General features: G+C 36.2%; 1 protein-coding gene across 9 annotated transcripts in view; it reads right to left on the reverse strand.

Annotated features, from left to right (window-relative positions):
• MIPOL1 (mirror-image polydactyly 1) overlaps nucleotides 528-23,154 on the reverse strand; it is a 278,917-nt gene continuing 256,290 nt past the window's right edge. For 8 of the 9 annotated variants that reach the window (XM_021099133.1, XM_021099139.1, XM_021099138.1 and 5 more), the window contains one exon: nucleotides 528-3,279. In XM_021099133.1, the coding sequence (XP_020954792.1) occupies nucleotides 3,213-3,279 (67 nt within the window). In that variant the 3' untranslated portion in view covers nucleotides 528-3,212. The remainder of the gene's footprint in view (nucleotides 3,280-23,154) is intronic. The other variant, XR_002345852.1, reaches the window with a different exon arrangement.

The following is a 23,154-nucleotide window of genomic DNA, read 5'->3' on the forward strand; positions in this document are numbered from 1 at the left end:
TGGTTTTCTATGTAGCTATATCCAATACTAAGACTACAAATTTTTAATAATCTAACTTTTTTTGTGAAATAAAACTAAGTCTATTGGTAAGTGACCTGAAAGGAAGACTCCTCAATTTATTTGAATAAGGAAATATACAAAGGATCAACTTTCTCACTGAAAAACAAAAAATATTTTAAATAACTTTAATATAATGGCTTATTTATAAAAGTAGAATGGAAATTTCTTACATATTAATAATTAATACATTCTGCTATAACTGCTTTATACTTCGCTTATAATCAATAACCTTGCTTATAACACAGGCTTTTTTATTAATAATATATTGTCACAATATTCTTAATTAGTGGAGGCTAAGGCAAGGCACCCTGCTACAAAAATACTATGGAGAGTTACTAATAACGTGATGCTATTTATATACACAGCTCACATTACTGTACTTCACTGAAAGAAATGTGTATAATTTCAACTGTTAGAAAATTCATACATATATGTGTAAAAGAAATGGCACAATAACAGAAATTGCAAGAGTTAAAAATCTTTGATTTTTAATTTTTTTCTAATAGAAAGGTCTGAACACCTATGGTTGCATGAAGTTTACACATAAGACCACAGCTCTAAGTCCTAGTCAGTCCTTGGGAAATTTCTAGGCCCTCTGTGTGTGTTTCCTCATTTGTTAAATGTATTAATAATAACAACACCAATACTAAAATTACTATCATCATTATTACATGGTTGATATATATAGTTAGTTATTATTATATGAATATTGATGGGATCAAATAAAAAACGATGTGAAAACATTCTTTAAGTCATCATGTGCTACACATTTGTATGATTTTTTTCTGAATTTCCTCTGAACTACTTTTTTATAAGGGAATGTAAATCCTCATGTTATTATAGGAATTAGACTTGATGTTTAAAATAAACTCAAACCAACACCTCTGGGCAGTGTGGAATACCTCTTAAATTGCATTATTATTGAACATGTAGAGAACTAACCTTCAGTGAGCTAAACTATTCTTTCATACCCTCCCCAAAAATACTATTTGAAATGTTGGTGGATCTTTTTAAGTGCAAGAAATTAATCAGTAGAAATATTTGGCTGTAATTTTGTAGACAACTCATTTTCAAGGGAATGTAATAATTTGGCAGGGGGGAGGTTACTCGCACTGAGCAATAGCAGACGTTAGAAGTGTTTTATAAATTTAACATTATAATATCAAAGTCTATAAAAGTTCTGGATATTGATAATTGGAATTGGTTATGCTAATCTGATTGTTTAGTTACAGAAAGAGATGTTTGGAAACGGTAAAAATGTCTTTATTCTATATTTTGTGTTTTATAAAACCTCAAGCAACAATTCAAGAAAAGTTTGTTCTTCAGGAATAAACTGAAAGTTAAGTTTACTTGTGATTCATTTGAAGATAATTCAGGATTGGACTATTTTGTTGACAAGAACTGTTTCTCTTTACTTCTGCATATGACTTGAGAGGTGCTGTTCCTTCACATAGGAAGCTGCTACCTGTTTCAATTAGAGCCCAGAGAGGAGACTCCAAGAATGACCAAATTATTGCAGATTTCTATATTTATATTGTCATTGGTTTATGAAAGGCTATAATGCTCTTTAAGATGTAGAATAATTCCAGTTAGTTCTTTTTTAACCCCTATTGTTCCTTATTTTTTAATTCTCACAATTAAAAAAACTAAAAGTAGGCAACATGAGTAAATTCTAAAATTGAACTCAATGGGATGATTCTATCAGTTAATTCAATAGGTTTAATAGGAAAGAAATTGAGCTTGTTTGCATCACGATTCTTTTGTCACTCTATGATAAAGTGCCTTACATTTTCTTGCAAAGTAAAAAAAATTCAAATGCATAATTTTCAATGGTGTATGCAGTTAATTATTCTGTACTTGTTCTGAAAATAGGCAATGGTAGATAATTTAGTTTAATCTTAAAGGCACAGGAGTAGAAAATTTTTCACTTGCCTACAAATTTTCACTAATTCCATCTCTAATGGTCTATTTCATCCTGCTCCGGTCATATTCATTTTCTATTGGCTTCTCAACTATTCAATCTGAAAAAAAAAAAAAAGATATTTTCCCTATAGCCAAATATGTGTTACTTTTATTCATAGTTTCACATGATTAGAAGTGGTTGATAATGATGTAATTATTTTAAGTTTTAAAAAAAGTAGGTAACCGGAACTAAACTGCAGCTTTAATCTTTTTCTCCCAAAAGTTACAATATATTTTTATATTACAATTTTGTTGTATATTATATATTAGATTCCCCCTTTCCACAAAAAATTTCAAATGATAATCTAAATGAAGATAACAAAAAGAACACCTAACATGTTTGCTGGGCTCTTGCCTTTTAAAGCCATTCTGGCACATGCTAATTTTCAAGCCAAAAGTATCTCAGCCTATCAGGCAGACTTGGTAATTCCTACAGTTTAATAAGAGTTTAGGTAATTATTCAGACCCGACATTAAAAAACACTGACAACATGAATTTATTTATACATACCAATAACATTACCTTCTTTTTACTGAAAACAGTGTGCAGTATTTGTAGTGAAATAAAAATCATGCCTTGATTAATGTGATTTTAATGCACCCCTCTTATTAAAGCCAATTATGCATTTGATTCTTGGTATCTATACTTAATATTTTTTAATCTTAACAAAGATTACATGAATGTACTGAAGGAAGACAATACACTCATGTATATGCTTCTCTCATTGGAGGAGAGATAAACTCTATACTGAAAAATGCATGTATTTGAAGTTCTCACCTAACATAGTGGATTAAGGTTTAGACAATATTTATTTTGCTGCATTTTGATTCAGAAAGGGCTATATGTGAAGATATGATCCTGACCAGCATTACCATGTTTCTATATTGGTCTTTCAGTAAAAATATTTATATTAAATACAGTAAGATATAAAAATAGTTGAAAAATAAAGCTGCAACTTTATAGCTACCCATTGGTAAAAGTCTGTAGTTAATACATTTGGATAAATAACTCAAGTCAGCAGCAAAGTGGTTAAACATTTGTGATTTGATTTTATCTCAGCTTGGAATGTGGTTGGAGTGTCCCACTTCTAACAACTGTTTGCTAAGTTAAGGCTTTAGTGTTTACACAGTGTTGAATGAAGCAGCCTGGTCACCAGATGTGATTGCTTCCCCAGACTGTCGTTTTTTCAGTCAGATCACTGTCCTCATGGTCCCTGTTCCAACCTTCTTCCTCAGGACGTCTACCAGTCTTTCCAACCTAAGTTGGGGGCAGGGAGGCGGGAAGAGAAAAAAAAAAAAAAAAAAGAATATAAAAAGTGCAATCATTGTCAGTAATATTTTGGCTGAAAAAGGGCAGTATTTGCCGGTAACCAAGCAGTCCTGATAGTCATGTTAAGAAACAAGGCATTACTGTAAGTGAGAGACACTGGTGCAGAGTGCCAAGTATTTGAGGTTAAAAAAACAGCAAAAACACAAACTTTAACCCAGATCTTCAGATTATGTCAGCTTTAGACATAAAATATAAGATACTCATTTAATACATTTTCCTACTTGCATTAAGGTTGTGAATGAATCATCACTATGTAATGACGAGATGACATATTAAATGTAGAGCAATTTCAAACTAATTTTTACCTAAGAAGCACATATTTCAATACAGAAATATTATCAGTCTTACACCTGTTTCTTGGCTAAATAAGTGACACACTGGTATACTGTACATTTGTTACATATTAAACTTCTCTTCAAAGTAGGTATTAGGTGGCTAGGTGGGAAAAACTTCATGTCTCAGTGGCATAAAAATTATTTAAGGATTTGCAGCTAATAAAACCAGATTTTTTGGTATTACATTTTAAAAGTTTTTATTCTGAAGAATAAATAGGCTAGTCACGACTATATATCCTTTTGAGTCAAAGATAATTGATTTTTAATTGATTAAAAACTCACCAATTATAATGAAAATAGAGTAAAAAGTTCAGAAGTCAGTCTGTAGTGTTCTTAGGCTATTCTATGGGAGGGAGATCACATTCATTGAATCAGTGAGAGTTTTGTTTGACAAACGATGATGGAATCAGATCGTTAATTGTTTTTTTCCCTTTTATTTTCTTTACTGAAAGCATAAATCCTCAACCAAAAATCTTGTTGATGTTATACACACAGAAATCTCCCTTTTAAGTGAAAAGAACACCCAGCAGTTTTCATATACACAATTCTCTTTCCTCAAAGACTACTGAGCGACACAGTCTAGTCTGCTCCAGCTTGCCTCATTTATATGGATCCATGCATGAGGGTCCTTTGCAAATAAACACAGCACAAAGCTAGACACTAAAGGAATGAGGATATTCTTAGTGTCTTACACACTGGTTTAGATGGGCTAATCAGCTGCATGCAACACTGAAAATTAGCTCAAGTTTATCAGAAGACTCTGCATATATCAAGAGTTTGGTTAGCAGAAAACAGGAATGCAAAACAAATTCCTGTGCATAAAAAAAATCTTTGCTTTGAGAAATGTAGCAATTATCTTAGAATAAAAAGGCATATCTTGCTTAAATTTATTACCACAAATTTCTCAAATGTAAATTTTACACAAAGTGTTATACATCCAATAACAACTTGAACTAGGCTGTCAGGACTGGAATTCACTGTATTTCAGATAAGTCTGTATTAGTTAGATGTTCCCTAGTGATAAAAACTAGTACTATTCTACACACTTTGAATATTATGATTCATAGGATTATATAAATCTTTTAAGACAAAGTTTCACTAACTCAATTGTAGAGGAGGGGGAAGGAAAATGTCAGTATGAAATTTTAGGTGTATTGTTCAAATATGATAATAACTTGAATTAAGTGTTAACAAAAGACTCCCAGTAGAAACCTTGATAAGCCATTAATAGAACTTCTTGGCATATACTGTAAAAAGTTAGAAAGTATTTTCAAGTTGGTTAAATATATCCTCTCCCACAATGCCATTTACACTACTATTAAAAAAAAAAACTCCCTTGGAGTTCCGGTCGTGGCTCGGCAGAAACAAATCTGACTAGTATCCACGAGGATGCAGGTTCGATCCCTGGTCTCACTCAGTGGGTTTATGATCCAGGGTTGCTGTGAGCTGTGGTGTAGGCCGCAGATGTGGCTCAGATCTGGTATTGCTGTGTCTGTGGCTGTGGCCAGAGGCTACAGATCTGATTTGACCCCTAGCCTGGGAACCTCCATGTGCTGTGTGTGCAGGCCTTAAAAAAAAAAAAAGAAAGAAATCAAAAACAAAAACAAAACTTCCTCATAATGTAAAAGTAAGCTTTACTCTGCACAGTTATCATCATCATGAATTCCAAATCAATGGAATCCCAAATTATTGAGATGAATCTGTGCTGTGCTCCTTTTGGCTTCTCCTTTACAGGGAGACTCATCTTACTGTAGTTTTTTTTTTTTTTAATACACTAGGATAACTTTCCATTTAGAACTCTTACATCTTGCCAAAGTAAGAGGTGAGGAGGAAATACTTAAATATCATGTTTTGCAATGTCTTTATTATATTTCAACAATTACTAGATCAACTACATTCTCAGTTTATCCAGGTTGAATGATTTATGAAAATATGATTTCAGAAATGAGAAAAATGTCAATTACTTAGTTTTGTAAAAGCTTACTGACTTTTGAAACACAATGAAGTTCCTATTCTTCCTGTATGGAAGAGAAAATATACCTGCCAACCGTGGACTCTGTTGACAGGAAGGCAAGTGACTCTGTCTGCTGAAGCATCTTACAGGATATGCCTGTAGGCTATTCTTTATTGTTCTGATCAATAATATCTCTTTTTTTTTTTTTTTTTTGCTGCACCCAGGGCAGGTGGAAGTTCCCAAGCCAGGTACTGAATCCATGCCACAGCAGCCACCTGAGCTGCTGCAGTGACAATGACAGATCCTTAATCTGCTGTGCCACAAGGGAACTCTCAACAATATCCTTTAAAAAAAATATGTAATTTACTGAAATAGGCTCCAACTGCTTTAAATGTTTCTCAGTGAAAGCTTACCACCAGCTTCAAGAAACAGAAAAAGGTTACAGCTAGCATTAGGATTTTTCATTGTAAATAGGAAAAAAATGAAGCACAGAGAAGTAAACACTTAAACAAGGTCCTAAAATAAGACAGTGACAAATATGGGCCTTGATTCCTTGTTCTTAGTTGAAAGCCTACTTTGGGCTACTAGGGATTCAGATTATAGGTTAATGTATTATTTGTCTTAATAGCTTCATTAAACTGTTTCTTAAGGTTATTACTTAAGTCAAATTGAGTAAGTATCTGCTGGTGTATTTCATCTGTTAGTTTAGTAATACATTATAAGACAGTAAACTGATGACACTGCACATTATTAGGAAAAATAGTCAAAATTTATTATTTGCTATAACACAATTTTTTGTAAACTTGAAAAATACATTTATAGCTATATTATAGAAAGAAATCCTACTTTTTCCAATTATTTTTATAGTTTCTTTGTATCTATGTAATATGTATGTACTATAATGAAATACACAGTTTTACAGTAAGTATGTGAATTTTCTGAATTAGTTTACTTCTTTTTTTTTTTTTTTTCCTTTTTAGGGCTGCACCCATGGCATATGGAGGTTCCCAGTTACAGCTGCCGGCCTACACCACCACCACAGCAATGCAGTATCTGATCAGCTTCTGCGAACTTCACCACAGCTCATGGCAACATCAGATCCTTAACCCACTGAGTGAAGCTAGGGATTGAACCTGAAACCTCATGGTTCCTAGTCAGATTTGTTTCCGCTGCACCACAACGGAAACTCCTAAATTAGTTTACTTCTATTTTTCACTCTTAATTTACATTTAATATACATTTTTAAAGGCAAGTTAACCTAATGAATACTATGTGCCAGGAACTATGAGAAGTAAATTATGCACGTATTTAATTTTTATTACAATTCCATGGAGTAGACGTTATCATCTTTGGTAAATCAAAGAATTTAGATGATAATTTGATCAGAGCCACACACACTGCTAGTAGTTTTGGAGCTGGGATATGATGCAAGATTTAATGACCCTAATCTCTGTAATGTGTAACGCTGCTTCCAAAAATACTGTGACTTTTAAGGCTTATTTTTGATTTTTGTGTGGGCTTGAATTACTGACTAGAAAATATTTTTTTGCAAAGTGACAGTGTGAAAACAGAACAAATTCCTCATCATCAACTGAACTGTACCAAAACAAAAATCTCACTAAAGAGTCCGCTTTTGAGAGCAATTTTTTATCTGTCAATGTGAGAGGAGAATTCTTACTGGCTGGACAATTTTCTCTCTAGAAAAAGCATTCCATTCCCACTATTTGGGCAATGACATTGCCTGATCAAACATACTTGGTGTTTTAATTTTTTTTTCCCAAGGAGAAAGAACCAGGGAAATCAAAGAGAGATGGATAACAATCATTTTTCTAGGAGAGCAGACAGAAAAACAACTAAAAATGCTGCCCTTCGGGTTGGCCATCAGTAGCAAAGATCTTGCCCTCTTTCAAACATGGCAGTAGGGTGAGAAGATTAAATATAGTTTTTTTCTTTTACTGTTACAGCTGTTCTTCCTTTGCTGTCTTTAAAATATTGATTTTTTTTTTTTTTTTTTTTTTTTTTTTGGCTACTCCCATGGCATGCAGAGGTTCTTGGGCCAGAGACTAAACATGAGCCACAGCAGTGACAATGCTTAGTCCTTAACCACTAGGCCACCAGGGAACACTTATCACACTCTCCTCAAGAGCTGTTATTCATCTCGTTGACTTCACTTAGGTGCCAGTGACTTCCAAATCTAGATCCCTATCCCAAAACTCTCCTCTGAGTTTCAGACTCACATATCCAACTGCCTTTAAAACATCTCCTCTTGCTTAGTCTACAGGCATATGATACTGAGCATACCTAAAGCAGAGATTATTTTACTTCCCATGCATATTTCAGCATTTCATATTTTGATTAATGTTGCTATTCATTAACTCACTCAACTTTTAAGCTGAAAAAATATAGAAAACCTGTTGGTCCACTGAATTTTTTTCTCACTGAAGCTTGAACCTGTGAAGACTTCTGTGATGAAACCAACGTAGACAGTGGGAAATAGTAAAAGAGTCTTTAACCCATCTAGTGAATCATTTTCATTTTAGGAAGATCACATTGGCAAGAATGTACGCCTGGGATGGAGGTAGGTTAGCTCATAGGTAAGAAGTCTATATGGCTTCTTATTAAAATAAGTGAGCACAACAATGTAAATGTACTTAAAGTCACCAAACTGTACACTAAAAAAGATTAAAATGATATACTTTGTTATAAAAATTTACCACAATAAATAAATAATCCTAATAAGACTTCAAAGCTTGAATTACAGCTGTAGCAGTGCAGGTGGAAATAATGGTACAAACATGAAAGATACCTTGGATATGGATCAAAACAACTTAGAGACTTCTGAGGGTAAGAAGGGGCAAGATGGAGTAAGCAAGAAGGATAATTCCCAGGGGCCTGGTTCTGGTGACTAGATAGTGGTACATTACTAACCAAGACAGTAGAGAGAAAGAACAGCAGTGTATGTATGTGTGAGGAAGAGTTTAGCTTGGTACATATAAATTTGAGGTGCTGGTGGCACATGTAAGTGGGAAAGTTAAGTAGACACTTAGATACAAGAGTGTGTTAAAGAGAAAATCCTGGGTCTGTTATATAGATTTAAGTCCAATCAATAAGCATTTATTCAATAATTCCTATGTACTAGGTATTGTTTAAGGCATTGATTATTCAAAGAACAGGACATGATTCTTGATCAAGAGGCAGTAGGGCAGGGAAGTAGATCTTTATATGGATTAATTCCAATAAGTGATTGGTAAATGCTGTAATAAAAGGATAAGCACAGGTATGACACAGAAGCTAGCTTGGAAAAACACATGCCTGTAGAGGCTTCCTGATGACACCTGAGTTAAGTACTGAAAGATAAGAAGGAAACAGTTACCTCAAGAAGCAAAGAAACTGGGGGGGGGGGAAATGGGCATTTCAGAAAAAGGAAATAACATGTACAGGCATAGAAGTATGAAGAGCATGATGTGTGTCAGGTCCTACGAACAGTATACTTTCTCAGGATCATAAAGTAGGAGGTGGAGAATGGCAAGAAATGAGGCTGGAAAGGTTGGTTATGACTAGGTTTGCTCTAAGTAGTAACTGAAGCCATGGAAGTAGATAGAAATGCCTAGAGAGAAAGAGAGAGAAAAAAAAAAAAAAGAAAAAAAGAAAAGAAAAGGAGGAGGGAGGTCTAAGAGGATAATCAAAATGAAAACAAATATTTATTTATCTTCCTTTTTAGGACCACACCCATGGCGTATGGAAGTTCCTAGGCTAGGGGTCCAAAGGGACCTACAGCTGCCGGCCTACACCACAGCCACAACCAACATAGATCTGAGTTGTATCTGCGACCTACACTGCAGCTCATAGCAACACCGGATCCTTAACCCACTGAGTGAGGCCAGGGATCAAACCCGCACTCTCATATTTCCTAGTCAAGTATTCATTTCCACTGCACCACGATGTACCCCTACCCTGGGAACCTCCATATGTTGCGGGTGTGGCCCTAAGGTCACACACACACACACACACACATGAAAATCGTAAGTAGGTGCTGTCACAGAATTCAGAGAAAAGAATTTCAAGAAGGGAATGATCAACAGGGTTAGTTAAACAAGATCAAAGAGAAAAATGCCCATGTGATTTGGCAATTAGGAAATGATACCCTTTTCCGTGCAATTTTCATGGCATGATGGAAGTAGGATGAAGCCTGAACGAGATGTGAAAAAGTGAAGATTAAGTGTAGGCTGTTTTATATGAGGGTACCTAGAAAGTAAAGAGAATTATAGCATTACAGGGGAATGTGTGGCTCAGGAGGTTTTGAAAGAAATGGCATGTGAATATGTTTATGGACCATGGAGGAGAAGACTATGGGAAGAAGCTAAGGTAGAAGGGAGGAAGATGATACCTTTTTCAGTGGGGTCTAAGAGGATGGAATCATAAGCATGACTTGCAGTATTATTAAAAAGACTGAACAACTCTTCCTTGGAGATTAAAGGGAAAGAGGTGGGAAGAATATAGCTGTGAATAACTCTGTAGATGTGGAGGAAGGGAACTGACAGAACTCATCCTTGCTAGATTCAATTTACCCCATGGAGTAGGAGGCAGAGTTCTCTGCTGATAGCATAGGGTAAAGAAACAGGCTAGAAGAGACTCGCAAAAGTTTAATGGGACAAGAAAGGGAGGTGATCTGAGACATGTAAAAGCAATGTTAGTGGGATTGATGGCCCAGCTAAGCTAAAGACTGCAATTTGTAGGACACTGACCATTACAGCAATACGACATTTTTTTCCTCCTCAGTTCTATACTTTGGGGGGTAGGTATGAGGAGGGCATATTATAAAAGTAATTGAGAGTTTATGACTTAAAGGGCAAGACAGGGGAGACTGTGCCCTGGGGAGAAAGTGACTGAAGCTAGAATCCACAGTGGGTGGAGAAGAAAGCAAGTCTATCAAGAGCTAGCTTATAAACTTCTTCAAGGAAAATGGAAGGAGTAGGGGACTGGATGTCTTGATTTGTGCAGAGGTTAAAAAGTAAGAGTAGCTGGAAGAAGGCTGTGGTAATTATCAAACAGGCAACTTTGATTTTAGGATTTCACACCTATAAGAGTTCTGAGTGATGGCAACATCTATTTTAGCTGAAGTGTAGAAGTGGCAAAAGTTGTTAGCATTTAGTGGGAATTCCCCCCAAAAAAAACAAAACCCACTTTTCTTAATAATAATGTTATGTGATTGAAAAAAAGGCTACCAAGTGTACCTGCCTTTCATTACAAAACAAAGCTTTAATCCAAATCTGTGAATCTCTGATAGAACAATTTCAGCTGTCAATTGATAGGCGTTAAAAAGATATATTTTGGGAAACGGAATGTGACTATCATTTCTGTATACAAATAAGACTGTCCCTATTTGTTATCAACTGGTATTTTGGCTGGATCTAAATTTATTTAAAAAAAAAAAAGAAAAACAAAAATTTTGGTACATGTAACCAATATTTAGTTTTTCATTTTCTTTTTTTTTAGGGCCGCACCTTCAGCAGATAGAAGTTCCCCAGCCAGGGGTCAAAGCACAACTCCAACTGCAGGCCTATCCACAGCCACAACAACATCAGATCCTTAACCCACTGAACGAGGCCAGGAATCAAACATGCATCCTTATGGATACCAGCTGGGTTCTTAACCTGCTGAGCCACAACATGACTCCCAATATTTAGTTTTAAAGCATCATTATTAAGCATTTACTAGTTTGTTGACTGATTTTTAATACAGCTTTCAATTTAATCAAATCTAATTCAATCATTTTCCTAAAATTTTGCTATATAAAAATATATTTGGAGTTACTAGAGTAAAGGCTACAAAGAAATAATATGGATAGATTAACTTGGCTCTTCAGATTACATCAAGTATCATTTATTCATTCAGAAATATTTCCTAAGTATTTATTTTGTGAATGGCACCTTTTAAACTGTTGTGGTCCAAAAAGTATTTATTTATTTATTTATTTAGGGCTGCACTTGCAGCATATAGGGGTCCAATGGGACCTGGAGCTGCTGGCCTAAGCCACAGTCACAGCAACGCCGGATCCAAGTCGAATCTGTGACATACACCACAGCTCATGGCAACACCATGATCCTTAACCCACTGAAGGAGGCCAGGGATCCAATCTGCATCCCTCATGCATACTAGTCGGTTTGTTACCACTGAGCCATGATGGGAACTCCCTCCAAAAAGCCTTTAATGTGTCTACTATAGATATGTGTTATAGTAAGACTTTTTCTTTTGTATCTTTGTTTTTTAAAACCATTACTTAATTTTATTAATTAATTTTTGGACTGCAATGTGTAGCAGATTGATATGGGATCTCAGTTCCCAGCCCAGGGATTGAACCTGGGCTGTAGCTATTAAAGTGCTATATCCTAATTGCTAGACCACCAGGGTATTCCTTATGGTCTTTTTACATACAAAACCCTCTGCAAAGATGGACCATAAGAGGAATTCTCAGCTATAGCAAGTTACAATTTAGTGAGATCAGGTTATAACCTTTTGCAAATAGTTCTAAGGTTTTAAATATTGTGGGCAGAGGGTGTATTCACAGGAAGATAATGAGAAAGTGGGAATAAGCTGTCCTCAAGACATCACAATTTTGGGTCATTTAATTTACCATACTTTGTTTAGCTTCACTTTTATTTATTTATTTATTTTTTGCTCTTTAGGGCTGCAAAACAGAGGTTACTGGGCCAGGGGTCAAATCAGAGATATAGCTGCCGGCCTACGCCACAGCCACGGCAACACAGGATCCAAGCCGCGTCTGCGACCTACATCACAGCTCAGGGCAATGCCAGATCCTTAACCCACTGGCCAGGGATCGAACCCACAACCTCATGGTTCCTAGTCGTATTTGTTTCCTCTGCGCCACATTGGAACTCCCTAGCTTCACTTTTAGATTTGTATTAACACTAAGGAATTGCTCCCCACCTTGAAATTAAGCAAAAGACTTGGATTTTATCTTTGAGATTAAATAGAACATGCAAAAATTTAGTACATGTATATCCAACTGTGCTTAGGTTAGATATATGATATTTCTTATTCAATGTCACTAATACCTAAGGCAGATAAGGCAAGGAAAAGTTACTTATATTTTAAACATGGACTAACACTTCTCTTTTCTATATGACTTTGAAAAATCATTCTCACCAGTCAATCATAATATCAATTAGTATCAATTCAGATGATTAAAAAACATAAAAGTCAGTCATAGAACAACCCAAATATGTAAAACTTGGCATTCTTTACTTCTATTTCATCCCACTTAAAAATCAGAACATGGAAAGGATTAAAGCTGTATTTCCTTCTTTATAAGGATCTCTAAGGTAATTCTATTTCAAGTTTTGGATTTCACATTAATAACCTTGGTACAATTTCACCCAGGGGTTAAGACTGTTAGTAAATCACAGCCCACTGGATTCCAATGGTGTACGGCAGTATTAGTGCAGTAGATGATACTATTAGGAGAGTACCTGCAGAATATAATGGAGTTATTTTGCTTTAACCCTTAACTTAATATCATAAAATGATTGAGATAATAGGATGAATTAAGATCAAATGATAATTTTATTGGGCTCTTACACTTTTTCTATCAGAGGATATTTAAGCCATATGTAAAATTCCTAAGAAAACTCCATACCAGTAACAAGCTCATGAAGCTCCATGAGGCCAGGGACAGTGTGTGTTTTGTTCATAACTGTATTCTTGTAACTAGCAGAATAGGCTCTCAAAAGCCAAAAGGATGTTGTTTATTTGTTTATGAATAAATATTAAACCCACATGTTAAGGGTCTTTGCAAAATCACATTAAGTGATAAAGCAGTTATTCGAAAAGAACAGATTTCTCCCATTTTATTTATTTATTTAGTCTTTTTAGGGATACACCCACGGCATATGGAAGTCCCCAGACTAGGGGTCTAATCGGAGCTGTAGGTGCTGGCCTACACCACAACTCATGGCAACACCAGATCCTTAACCCACTAAGCAAGGCCAGGGATTGAACCCGTGTCCTCATGGATACTAGTCCTGTTCATTACCGCTGAGCCACAACCAGAACTCCCTATTTCTCCCACATTAAATGCAGGGAGTTTGGGGGCTTAGGGAAAAGATGTTAAATGAAATTTCCAACCTTAGTGCAAACTAAGCTAAGGTTACCCTTTCTTTTATCAGGAGGAAATTCTAAAAAACAGCACCAGCTTCAGCTCCTCTTTTTGATTTCCTAACTTATTCAGAGGAAAAAAAGTGAAGCATAAAAGGATGAAATTGCTATGGACACATCTTCTATGGGGAAAGCATCAGAGTCAAAAAAAAAAGAAAAAAAAAGCAGGTGCATGACAATGCTGGAAAAACAAATGAAAATAAGGTCAGTCATTTTAACTATTCCATTAAAAACTCTTGATTTCTACGAATTCAAACAGATGTTAGTGGCATTCTTTAAAAGAATGCAGATTTGGGAAAATTCCTTTTTCTTTTTTTTTTTTTTTTTGTCTTTTGTCTTTTTTTTGTTGTTGTTGTTGTTGTTGTTGTTGCTATTTCTTGGGCCACTCCCTCGGCATATGGAGGTTCCCAGGCTAGGGGTTGAATCGGAGCTGTAGCCACCGGCCCACGCCAGAGCCACAGGCCCACGCCAGAGCCACAGCAACGCAGGATCCGAGCCGTGTCTGCAACCTACACCACAGCTCACGGCAATGCCGGATCGTTAACCCACTGAGCAAGGGCAGGGACCGAACCCGCAACCTCATGGTTCCTAGTCGGATTCGTTAACCACTGCGCCACGACGGGAACTCCAAAATTCCTTTTTCTTATTCTAGTTTTGCGTTTTGCCCTTGCTCTGTAGCTTTCAGGATAGTACTATGAACTATAATTTACATAAATTATATCTCAAGGCACATTAGGAGGCCTTTATGTTTTTAGACTGAAAAGCACTACTGATTATATATGACTCCTTATTTCAAATATCACAGTATCACTATTTTTAGAGTGTCTTTTACTAAAAATTAAGTGATAAGTCATTTTTTCCTTAAATATTGTTTTGAAACTTGTTCAATTCCATTCTCCTAAAAATTTCTTCTTTTCCTATGAGGAACTGATCCTTAGTTTCAAGATAAGGATACTGTTAACAAAAGTTTGAAATTTAATCTCATTCATATCATTAGCCATATGGGCAGAAACTGCTCCTTTCTGGTTATTTAAAATTATATGTTACCAGACTTAGATATTTTATATATAGTCAAATTTTTAATATGAATGAGAGAAATTAGTCTAAAATATTAAAATTTTGTTAATATAATCATGAAAAGACAGCTTACTCTGAAAAGTTTATGATGCATATTGATCATTAAACATATATTATTTAATTAGAATTGCCATCAGAACAACATATTAAAGAAAAATGTTATAAAAATTTATACCACATATGTAAAAGAATGAAAGAGGTTTATATTTGCATCTATCTCAAAAAAGAGTATGTATTCCAAACATACACACATTTTTTTTTGCATAATTTATAGATAAGGGATTCTGGCTGCATACAAAGAGAACACTTCTGAGTTTCATTTCTTTCTCATTTCTGATTTTTATATGCTACTTGTAAATGTAATTTTCATTCTTTAATATCTATTCACTTCAGACAGAGTTAATACTTTTCAAGCACCAGTGACTTGAAATTAAATCACATGCATTTTTTTAAAATATGTTAAAGTGGTAGTATTAAGGATGAATAGGCATTATTCTCAATATCTAGATTATTCATTGGTAGTAAGTTAGTGACACAGGGACACATCCATTCTTTTGAGCTGACAGGACACTAGTAAATTGCATCAGGGACAGAGTTACAAAGATCTTAAATGTGAATTGTGCTTATATTCAAATTTACTTACAGTAAGTCAACTCACTGGGATGGATTTTTCCACATGATTTCCTTTAGCTTTACAGTATCTGTGGTGTTAACAATAAAGGCCAATAAAAACTATTCTTGTATTTTAATTAGTAGAGCAATTCTCATCCAGATGTGAAAAGCTGAGCCTCAAATCTGCATTCTGATAAAATCAATAAAATCCAAAAGATTTTTCAAATATTCTCTAAAGCTTCATCTATGAAAATTATAATTTGCCATTTTCCATTAGATTATGTTTGGGTAATATGGTAGTGTTTACACCTTCTGGTATGTGTTTTGTTACCTAAATTTTGTAGAAATACTTATTTGAATAAATAGATCCAAGTGGTATTAATGAGCAACTGCTGTAAATCTTTGCTAGTAGCCTGTCAACACTATGAGCCTTTTTAAACAAAATAATTATAAAAATTCCTTCTAGGAGTTCTCACTGCAGCACAGTGGATTAAAGATCTGGCATTGTTGCAGGTGCATCATAGGTTGGATTGGATCCCTGGCCTGGGATTGAATTCCATATGCCATGAATGTGGCAGAAAAAGAAAAAAAAAATTCCTTCTACATGCTACTTTCTATGCATATATCTGGACTTTTAAATATCTACCCACAATCCTGGTTCCGAAAATTCTTCCCAATGATATCACCTCAGGAACTGATGTGCTGTTTGCCTTGGAGAGGAGTTACATATTGCCTTTTGAAGAATGACACCTCAAACCACAGCCTTGACATTTGGCCTGTCTTTGAATGGCTTGAGATATAGCTCTTAAGAATAATCTTTATCATCTAGAATAACTTTGGACATTCTGACTTTTAGTGCTAAACTCCGCAGAAAGAGTTTAATTATGTGGGAAATAAGGTTATAGAATCAAAATTGCTACCATTCTAAAGACATTCTCATGGGTATTTCTATTATTCTCTTCTTCCCAGAGAAGAATCCTTAGAAGCCCTTCCCTTCTTTTGCTCTTCAGTTTCCGGAAGCCAATTTTGATGAGTTTTATATCTGTCATCTGACAGTACTGTTCTCAAACTCAATTACTTCTTCTCATGAGTTTCTAAGTTAGGGTTACACAAAAAGAAAATGAAATTAGTTCTCAGCACTGAATTAAAGACATTCTATTAATGGCACTGTGTTGTTCCTATCTTTTAGGCAAAAAATCTTAAAATACCGATTACTTCTCCTTTCACATCTCTTCAGTCACGAAATTATATTATTTTTCTCTATAATGTTTCTGCTATGAATCCCTTTCTCCCATTCTCACTGCTGCCAGCCTACACCAGCATACCACTTCTCCACATTATTATACCATATTATTATGACTGCGTCTTAGCTGGTGCTCTTCTCTCCAACACCAACCTGCTTCGATTAATCTTCCACAATACTAAGTGGGATTGGTGTTCCTAAAACGCTATTTCCAGCAAGTAACCTTTGCCTCTTTCAAAGCTTTAGAATGGCTTCTGATTCCCTATCACATGAAAGCTAAATGCCTCTGCATACTTTCGAAGGCTTTCAGTAATACAGCCTCGCCTCGCCTATCTGATGTCATCCCACAGGAACCTCTGTGCCCTGCCAGGCTGACCTTTGTGCTGTCTCCTCTCGTATACTATACTCACGCTAGCACCACTGCTTCATTTATGCTCTTTCCCTTCTCTCTTACCCTTTATTCTTTCCTCTTTGTTTATTCATATCCCACCCATTCTATAGGGCCAAGTTCAAACTCCCTGAGGCCTTCCTTTTCTCTGTATTGCCTGCACTGAACAAGGAACAGGATATTCAGTACTATTTTCTGAAATAATAAAAAAGGGCAAAATACATATAAATAAGTTACTAGCAATATACACAGATACAAGATGGCAGATACTCTAAACAATTCCACTTCCAAGAATTTGTGCCTTCTCTATACATTTAGTTACAAGTATGTTCATTGTACCTGTGTTTGGAAACAGCTAAATATCAATGCTTTAAAATTCTTGTAGGCAAGAGCTGTATAGCAAATTTTTCATTTATTCCTTATTTATTTATTTCACCCAATTTAATAGAGTACCAAATACATAGCATCTTTTTTTATGATTTCTCTTTATATCTTGTAATAACAGTAACAGATGAAAATAAAATTCAAATCTATTGCTCCTCTCTACACTGGTCCATATTTCTTACTAAAATCCTTTATCTTTCCAAAAAGAGATAAAATATTTTAAATTCCATATAGTAGTAAGAGTAACAAGAAACACCAGAAACTTTTTGCAATAATGCCTACAATGAAATGGCAAGGAGAAAATAGATTGCCAGTGCTAAAGGCACAAGTTGAAAGAGTTAATTTTATTCATAATTTTTACCTTTTTTGCCAAAAAAGTTTCCATAGGCAGTGTGTTTCTTTCTTTCTTTCTTTTTTTCTTTTTTTTTTTGGTCTCTTTGCCTTTTCTAGGGCCGCTCCCTCGGCATATGGAGGTTCCCAGGATAAGGGTCAAATCAGAGCTGTAGCTGCCAGCCTACACCAGAGCCACAGCAATGCCAGATCTGAGCCGCGTCTGTGAACTACACCATAGCTCACGGCAACCCGGGATCATTTAACCCACTGAGCGAGGCCAGGGATCAAACCCACAACCTCATGGTTTCTGGTCGGATTCGTTAACCACTGCTTCACAATGAGAACTCCGGCAGTATGTTTCTAATGCTATGTACATCCGCTCAAAGACCTAAGTCACTCATTTGAACCTGTCAAAAGTGCTGGCCCACTATTTTGACATGCTCACTGAGAAGAGAGGATGACAACTATTCTCAAAGCAAACTATTAACTCCTGTCTAAACTCCATCTGAACTACTGTAGGATGGCTCTTTGATGGGAAGCACACTCTGCCTTTTTTGGCTTCACATCATTTTGCTCTATTTTGTGCCAATGTCTTAGAGGGATATAAAAAGCCATATGAAAAAAGTACAGACATTTTATTTATTTAGTCTTTTTAGGACCACACCCAAGGCATATGGACGTTTCCAGGCTAGGGGTTGAATTGGAGCTGTAGCTGCCGGCCTATGCCACAGCCACAGTAGCTCCAGGTCTGAGCCGTGTCTGCGACCTACACCACTGCTCATGGTGCCAGAGTGTTAACCCACTGAGAGAGGCCAGGGATTGAACAAGGGTCCTTATGGATACGAGTCGGATTTGCCACTGCTGAGCCACTGAGGGGAACTCCAGTATAGACATTTTAAATAAAAAGTTTCTCAGTCCTTGTATCATAAGTACATCCAAATTAAAGTTTAGTTATCACTGTCCTTGTATATATAGCTTTTACAATTTAGGTCATTCTTATAATAGAAAGTACTTATAATAATGTGTTTTATAAGTAGAGGGCAAGAGAAAGTATTACCTGTCTACTATAAAAAAAGCCAGCACCATAATTCTCTCTTTTGCATATGCCTGAGGAGATTTAAAATCTGCTGTTCTGGAGTTCCTGTCGTGGTGCAGTGGTTAACGAATCCGACTAGGAACCATGAGGTTGCGGGTTCGGTCCCTGCCCTTGCTCAGTGGGTTAACGATCCGGCGTTGCCGTGAGCTGTGGTGTAGGTTGCAGACGCGGCTCGGATCCCGCGTTGCTGTGGCTCTGGCGTAGGCCAGTGGCTACAGCTCCGATTCAACCCCTAGCCTGGGAACCTCCATATGCCGCAGGAGCGGCCCAAGAAATAGCAACAACAACAACAACAAAAAAGACAAAAGACAAAAAAAAAAAAAAAAAAATCTGCTGTTCTTCAGCAGCATCTCTACAAATAGCCTAGTACTTCTAATTAATAGAAACCGTTTCTAACAATTCTAAGTACTTTTTAACTTAACAATTCCACTTCCAGGAATTTGTGTCCCCTATAATAATTGCGGATATGTGCAAATATTTAGCCGCAAATATGTTCATTGCAGCAGTATCTTAAAACAAGTAACCAGTAACAATAATGACTTAGTCAAATAAATTATGGCACATCATACAATAGATTTAAAGCTATTTAAATTATTTAGTGAAAGATTATGTTTAATGATATAGAAAGCTATCATATTAATGAATCAGGTTATAAAACCCTTTGTACTATACAGGGATTTTTTAAAATGTCAAGTTGCTTAGTGATATTTTAAAAATTTTCTAAAATTAGCGTATATTGCTTTAGTAATTTGCATATAGACAGAGTGGTTGAAAAGCATTTAAGAATATTTGGCCTATCAAAACATTATTTAATATTTCTCTTGATAAAGATGAACACATGTACTTTACTACTAAAGTAAACAAGAAGGTATTTAAAAGAGAAAAATGCAACATCTTTTTCTCCCCATTCTTATTTATTTTCTCCTGAACTCGCCACATGTTTGGGAATCCAATAAGGCTAATAGAGAGCATGAGGCTTAAAAGTTACATGTGGCTTTAAAGTATTTTTATTCAGTATGCATATTTTGCAGTTTAAAAATTTTACTTCTTACTAGCTAGAAACTTCCCGGAAAAACAAATGAAGGGGACATAAAGTACACAAAGATGGAAGAATTATTTCACTGTTTTTTTAACATCATCAGTCAAGGCCATACAATTTTGCCAACTAAGTTTTTACAATATCTAAAAACACTACCTGAAATGGAAGAGATTTTCTTACATAGTCAAGGCTACCTCAGGTACTTTCCTTTAATCTCCCACACCCTAATGAGGCCAATCTAGCAACTAAGAGTTCAAACCTCTTATTGTGTTTCGATCCTGTTTGTTTTATCCTTGCAGGATATTTGCTTTGGAAGAGGAGATTTATAGCTGAAGAACTATGACTAAATAGCTTATTTGCTAAGATAAACCAACCTGTATTAGTATTAAGGTAAAAACAAACTGTTACCCACTGGACTACTAATTAATAAAAACAATCCTTTTCTTTAAAAGAAAAAAAGTATATGAAGATCAAGTTTATAAATAGTTCTAATGCTTTTTCTAGACAGATAATCATAGGTAACAATAAAAAAAAATCACACCTCAAAAAAGCAACAGCAAAAAAAAAAAAAAAAAAAAAAAAAAAAAAAAAAAAGCAAGAGCCACAGCAACACGGGATCCAAGCCACGTCTGCAACCTACACCACAGCTCATGGCAATGCCAGATCCTTAACCCACTGAGCAAGCCCAGGGATAGAACCCGCAATCTCATTGTTCCTAGGTGGATTCATTAACCACTGAGCCACAACGGGAACTCCTTTTTCTTTCTATTTTTTTAGGGCCATATCCACGGCACATGGAGGTTCCTAGGCTAGGGATCAAATCTGAGCTGCAGCTGCCGGCCTACACCACTGCCACAGCAATGCCAGATCCAAGCCATGTCTGCAACCTACACCACAGCTCACAGCAATACTAGATCCTTAACTCACTGGGCAAGGGCAGGGATTGAACCTACCTCCTCAAAGATACTAGTCAGATTCGTTTCTGCTAAGCCATGATGGTAACTCCTTGGATCACTTTTCTTTTCTCTCTTTTTTTTTTTGTCTTTCTGTCTTTTCAGAGCCACGCCCACAGCATATGGAGGTTCCCAGGCTAGGGGTCCAATCAGAGCTATAGCTGCTGGCCTATACCACAGCCACAGCAATGCCAGATCCGAGCCATATCTGTGACCTACACCACAGCTCACGGCGATGCCAGATCCTTAACCCACTGAGAGAGGCCAGGGATCGAACCTGCAACCTCATGGTTCCTAGTCAGATTCGTTAACCACTGAGCCACAATGGGAACTCCCACACTTCTTTATTTATTTATTTTATTTTATTTTTTGTCTTTTTGCTATTTCTTGGGCCGCTCCTGCGGCATATGGAGGTTCCCAGGCTAGGGGTCGAATTGGAGCTGTAGCCACCAGCCTACACCAGGGCCACAGCAACTCGGGATCTGAGCCGCGTCTGCAACCTACACCACAGCTCACGGCAACGCCGGATCGTTAACCCACTGAGCAAGGGCAGGGACCGAACCAGCAACCTCATGGTTCCTAGTCGGATTCGTTAACCACTGCACCACGACGGGAACTCCCACACTTCTTTATAACTGCTGATTACTTGTCAATATCTTTCTAGACTGTAAGCTCAGTGATGGCAAGTGCTACCGTATTTAATTTGATTTACCAGTGATTCCCAGTGTCTACCTCAATGCTTGGTGAGTAATACATACATGACTAAAATAATAACTGAAGAACAGAAGGAGTAAGTTCCAAATAATTTTTTAAGTACCGTCACATAGTTCAAGGTACTTAGAAATGGGCAGGCACCAGTCTCATTTAACTTTGTTTTTTAAAAAATTATGTAAATTTTCATCTGTGCTTTATCCACATTTTGGTATTTTTACACTTTCATTTCTTTAATTTTATTAGAGTATAATTGATTTACAACGCTGTATTAGTTTCAGGAGTACATCTTTTCGTTATTTAAAGCCCCCTTTCATCTTATTTTACCAAAATATTTTAATAGCTGTCCATTCACTGACATTTCTATTGTAGTAATATGTTTATTATTATTTCAACTTATTTCTTGGTAATCTTTCCTGTTAATAATTAGGATTCTTTGTCCTTTAAAGAGAGGCATCTGTGTTTAAATGCTCATATTTGCTAATTTAAATTTTTGCTGAATTTTCATTGCTACAGATTTAAAACTGCTACAATTCAGCATATATTCAAATAATATTGACTTGTTTTCTATATTCACAAATGAGCACTGCTCCCTCTACCACATTATTTTTATCTTTCTCATTTTTACTAGTGACACTGGCTTAATCTTGACTCAGATTCTCTGCATTCATTTTTATTTGAAAGAGGTAAAAAACTGAATTCCTCCTTTCTTGTTTCTTACACTAGCTAGTGGCACTTTGAATTTTACAATTCCAATTTATAAGTAGGAAGCTATCCAGAACGGAGAGCACCACAGACACATTCTGCTAATTGACCTGTTTATGATCTATTAGTTTCTGAATATGTACGATTCTTGATACTTAATTTTGGCTCAGGCATTGGTTTCTTTAGAAGTTTTTACCCTGCCATAATCTTTGGTTTCTTTAGATAGGATATTGTAGATTTTCAGAGGATTGTGACGGTTTCCTAAGGTCAGACTGCAGTTGTGCATTTTCCAGGACCTAATACTGTCCATGAAACAATAGGATTAACTTAATGTTTTATAGACCACTAACGCCTAGCTACCCAAGGTCCAATAAAAGTAACAACCTTTTGAAAACTTTGTGGGAGGCAGCTCTGACATGACTCCCAATGATGCCTGCCTCCTGGTATTCACAACACTGTGTGATCCCCTCCCCACTGGTGTGGACTAGACTGAACGACTTGCTTCTAATGAACAGAACATGGCAAAAGTGATAGAATGTCAGTTCTGTGAGTGGGCAACAAAGGCTGTGACTTCAATTCTGTTAGCCTACTCTTTCTCTCTCTCGTGCTCGTTCGGTCCATTGAAGCCACCTGACATGTTGTGAGATGGTACATGGAGAGACCCTTACAGCAAAAAACCAAAGAAGGTCTGAGGCCTTGAGTGTGAGGGGGACTGAGTAGCTTTAGACTAACAGCTTATGAGAACTGAATCCTGACAAACACCATGGGAGTCAGGCCCGGAGATGACTGCAGCCTTGT

The sequence above is a fragment of the Sus scrofa genome, chromosome 7 (assembly GCF_000003025.6).
Source record: "Sus scrofa isolate TJ Tabasco breed Duroc chromosome 7, Sscrofa11.1, whole genome shotgun sequence".
Taxonomy (NCBI): Eukaryota; Metazoa; Chordata; class Mammalia; order Artiodactyla; family Suidae; genus Sus; species Sus scrofa.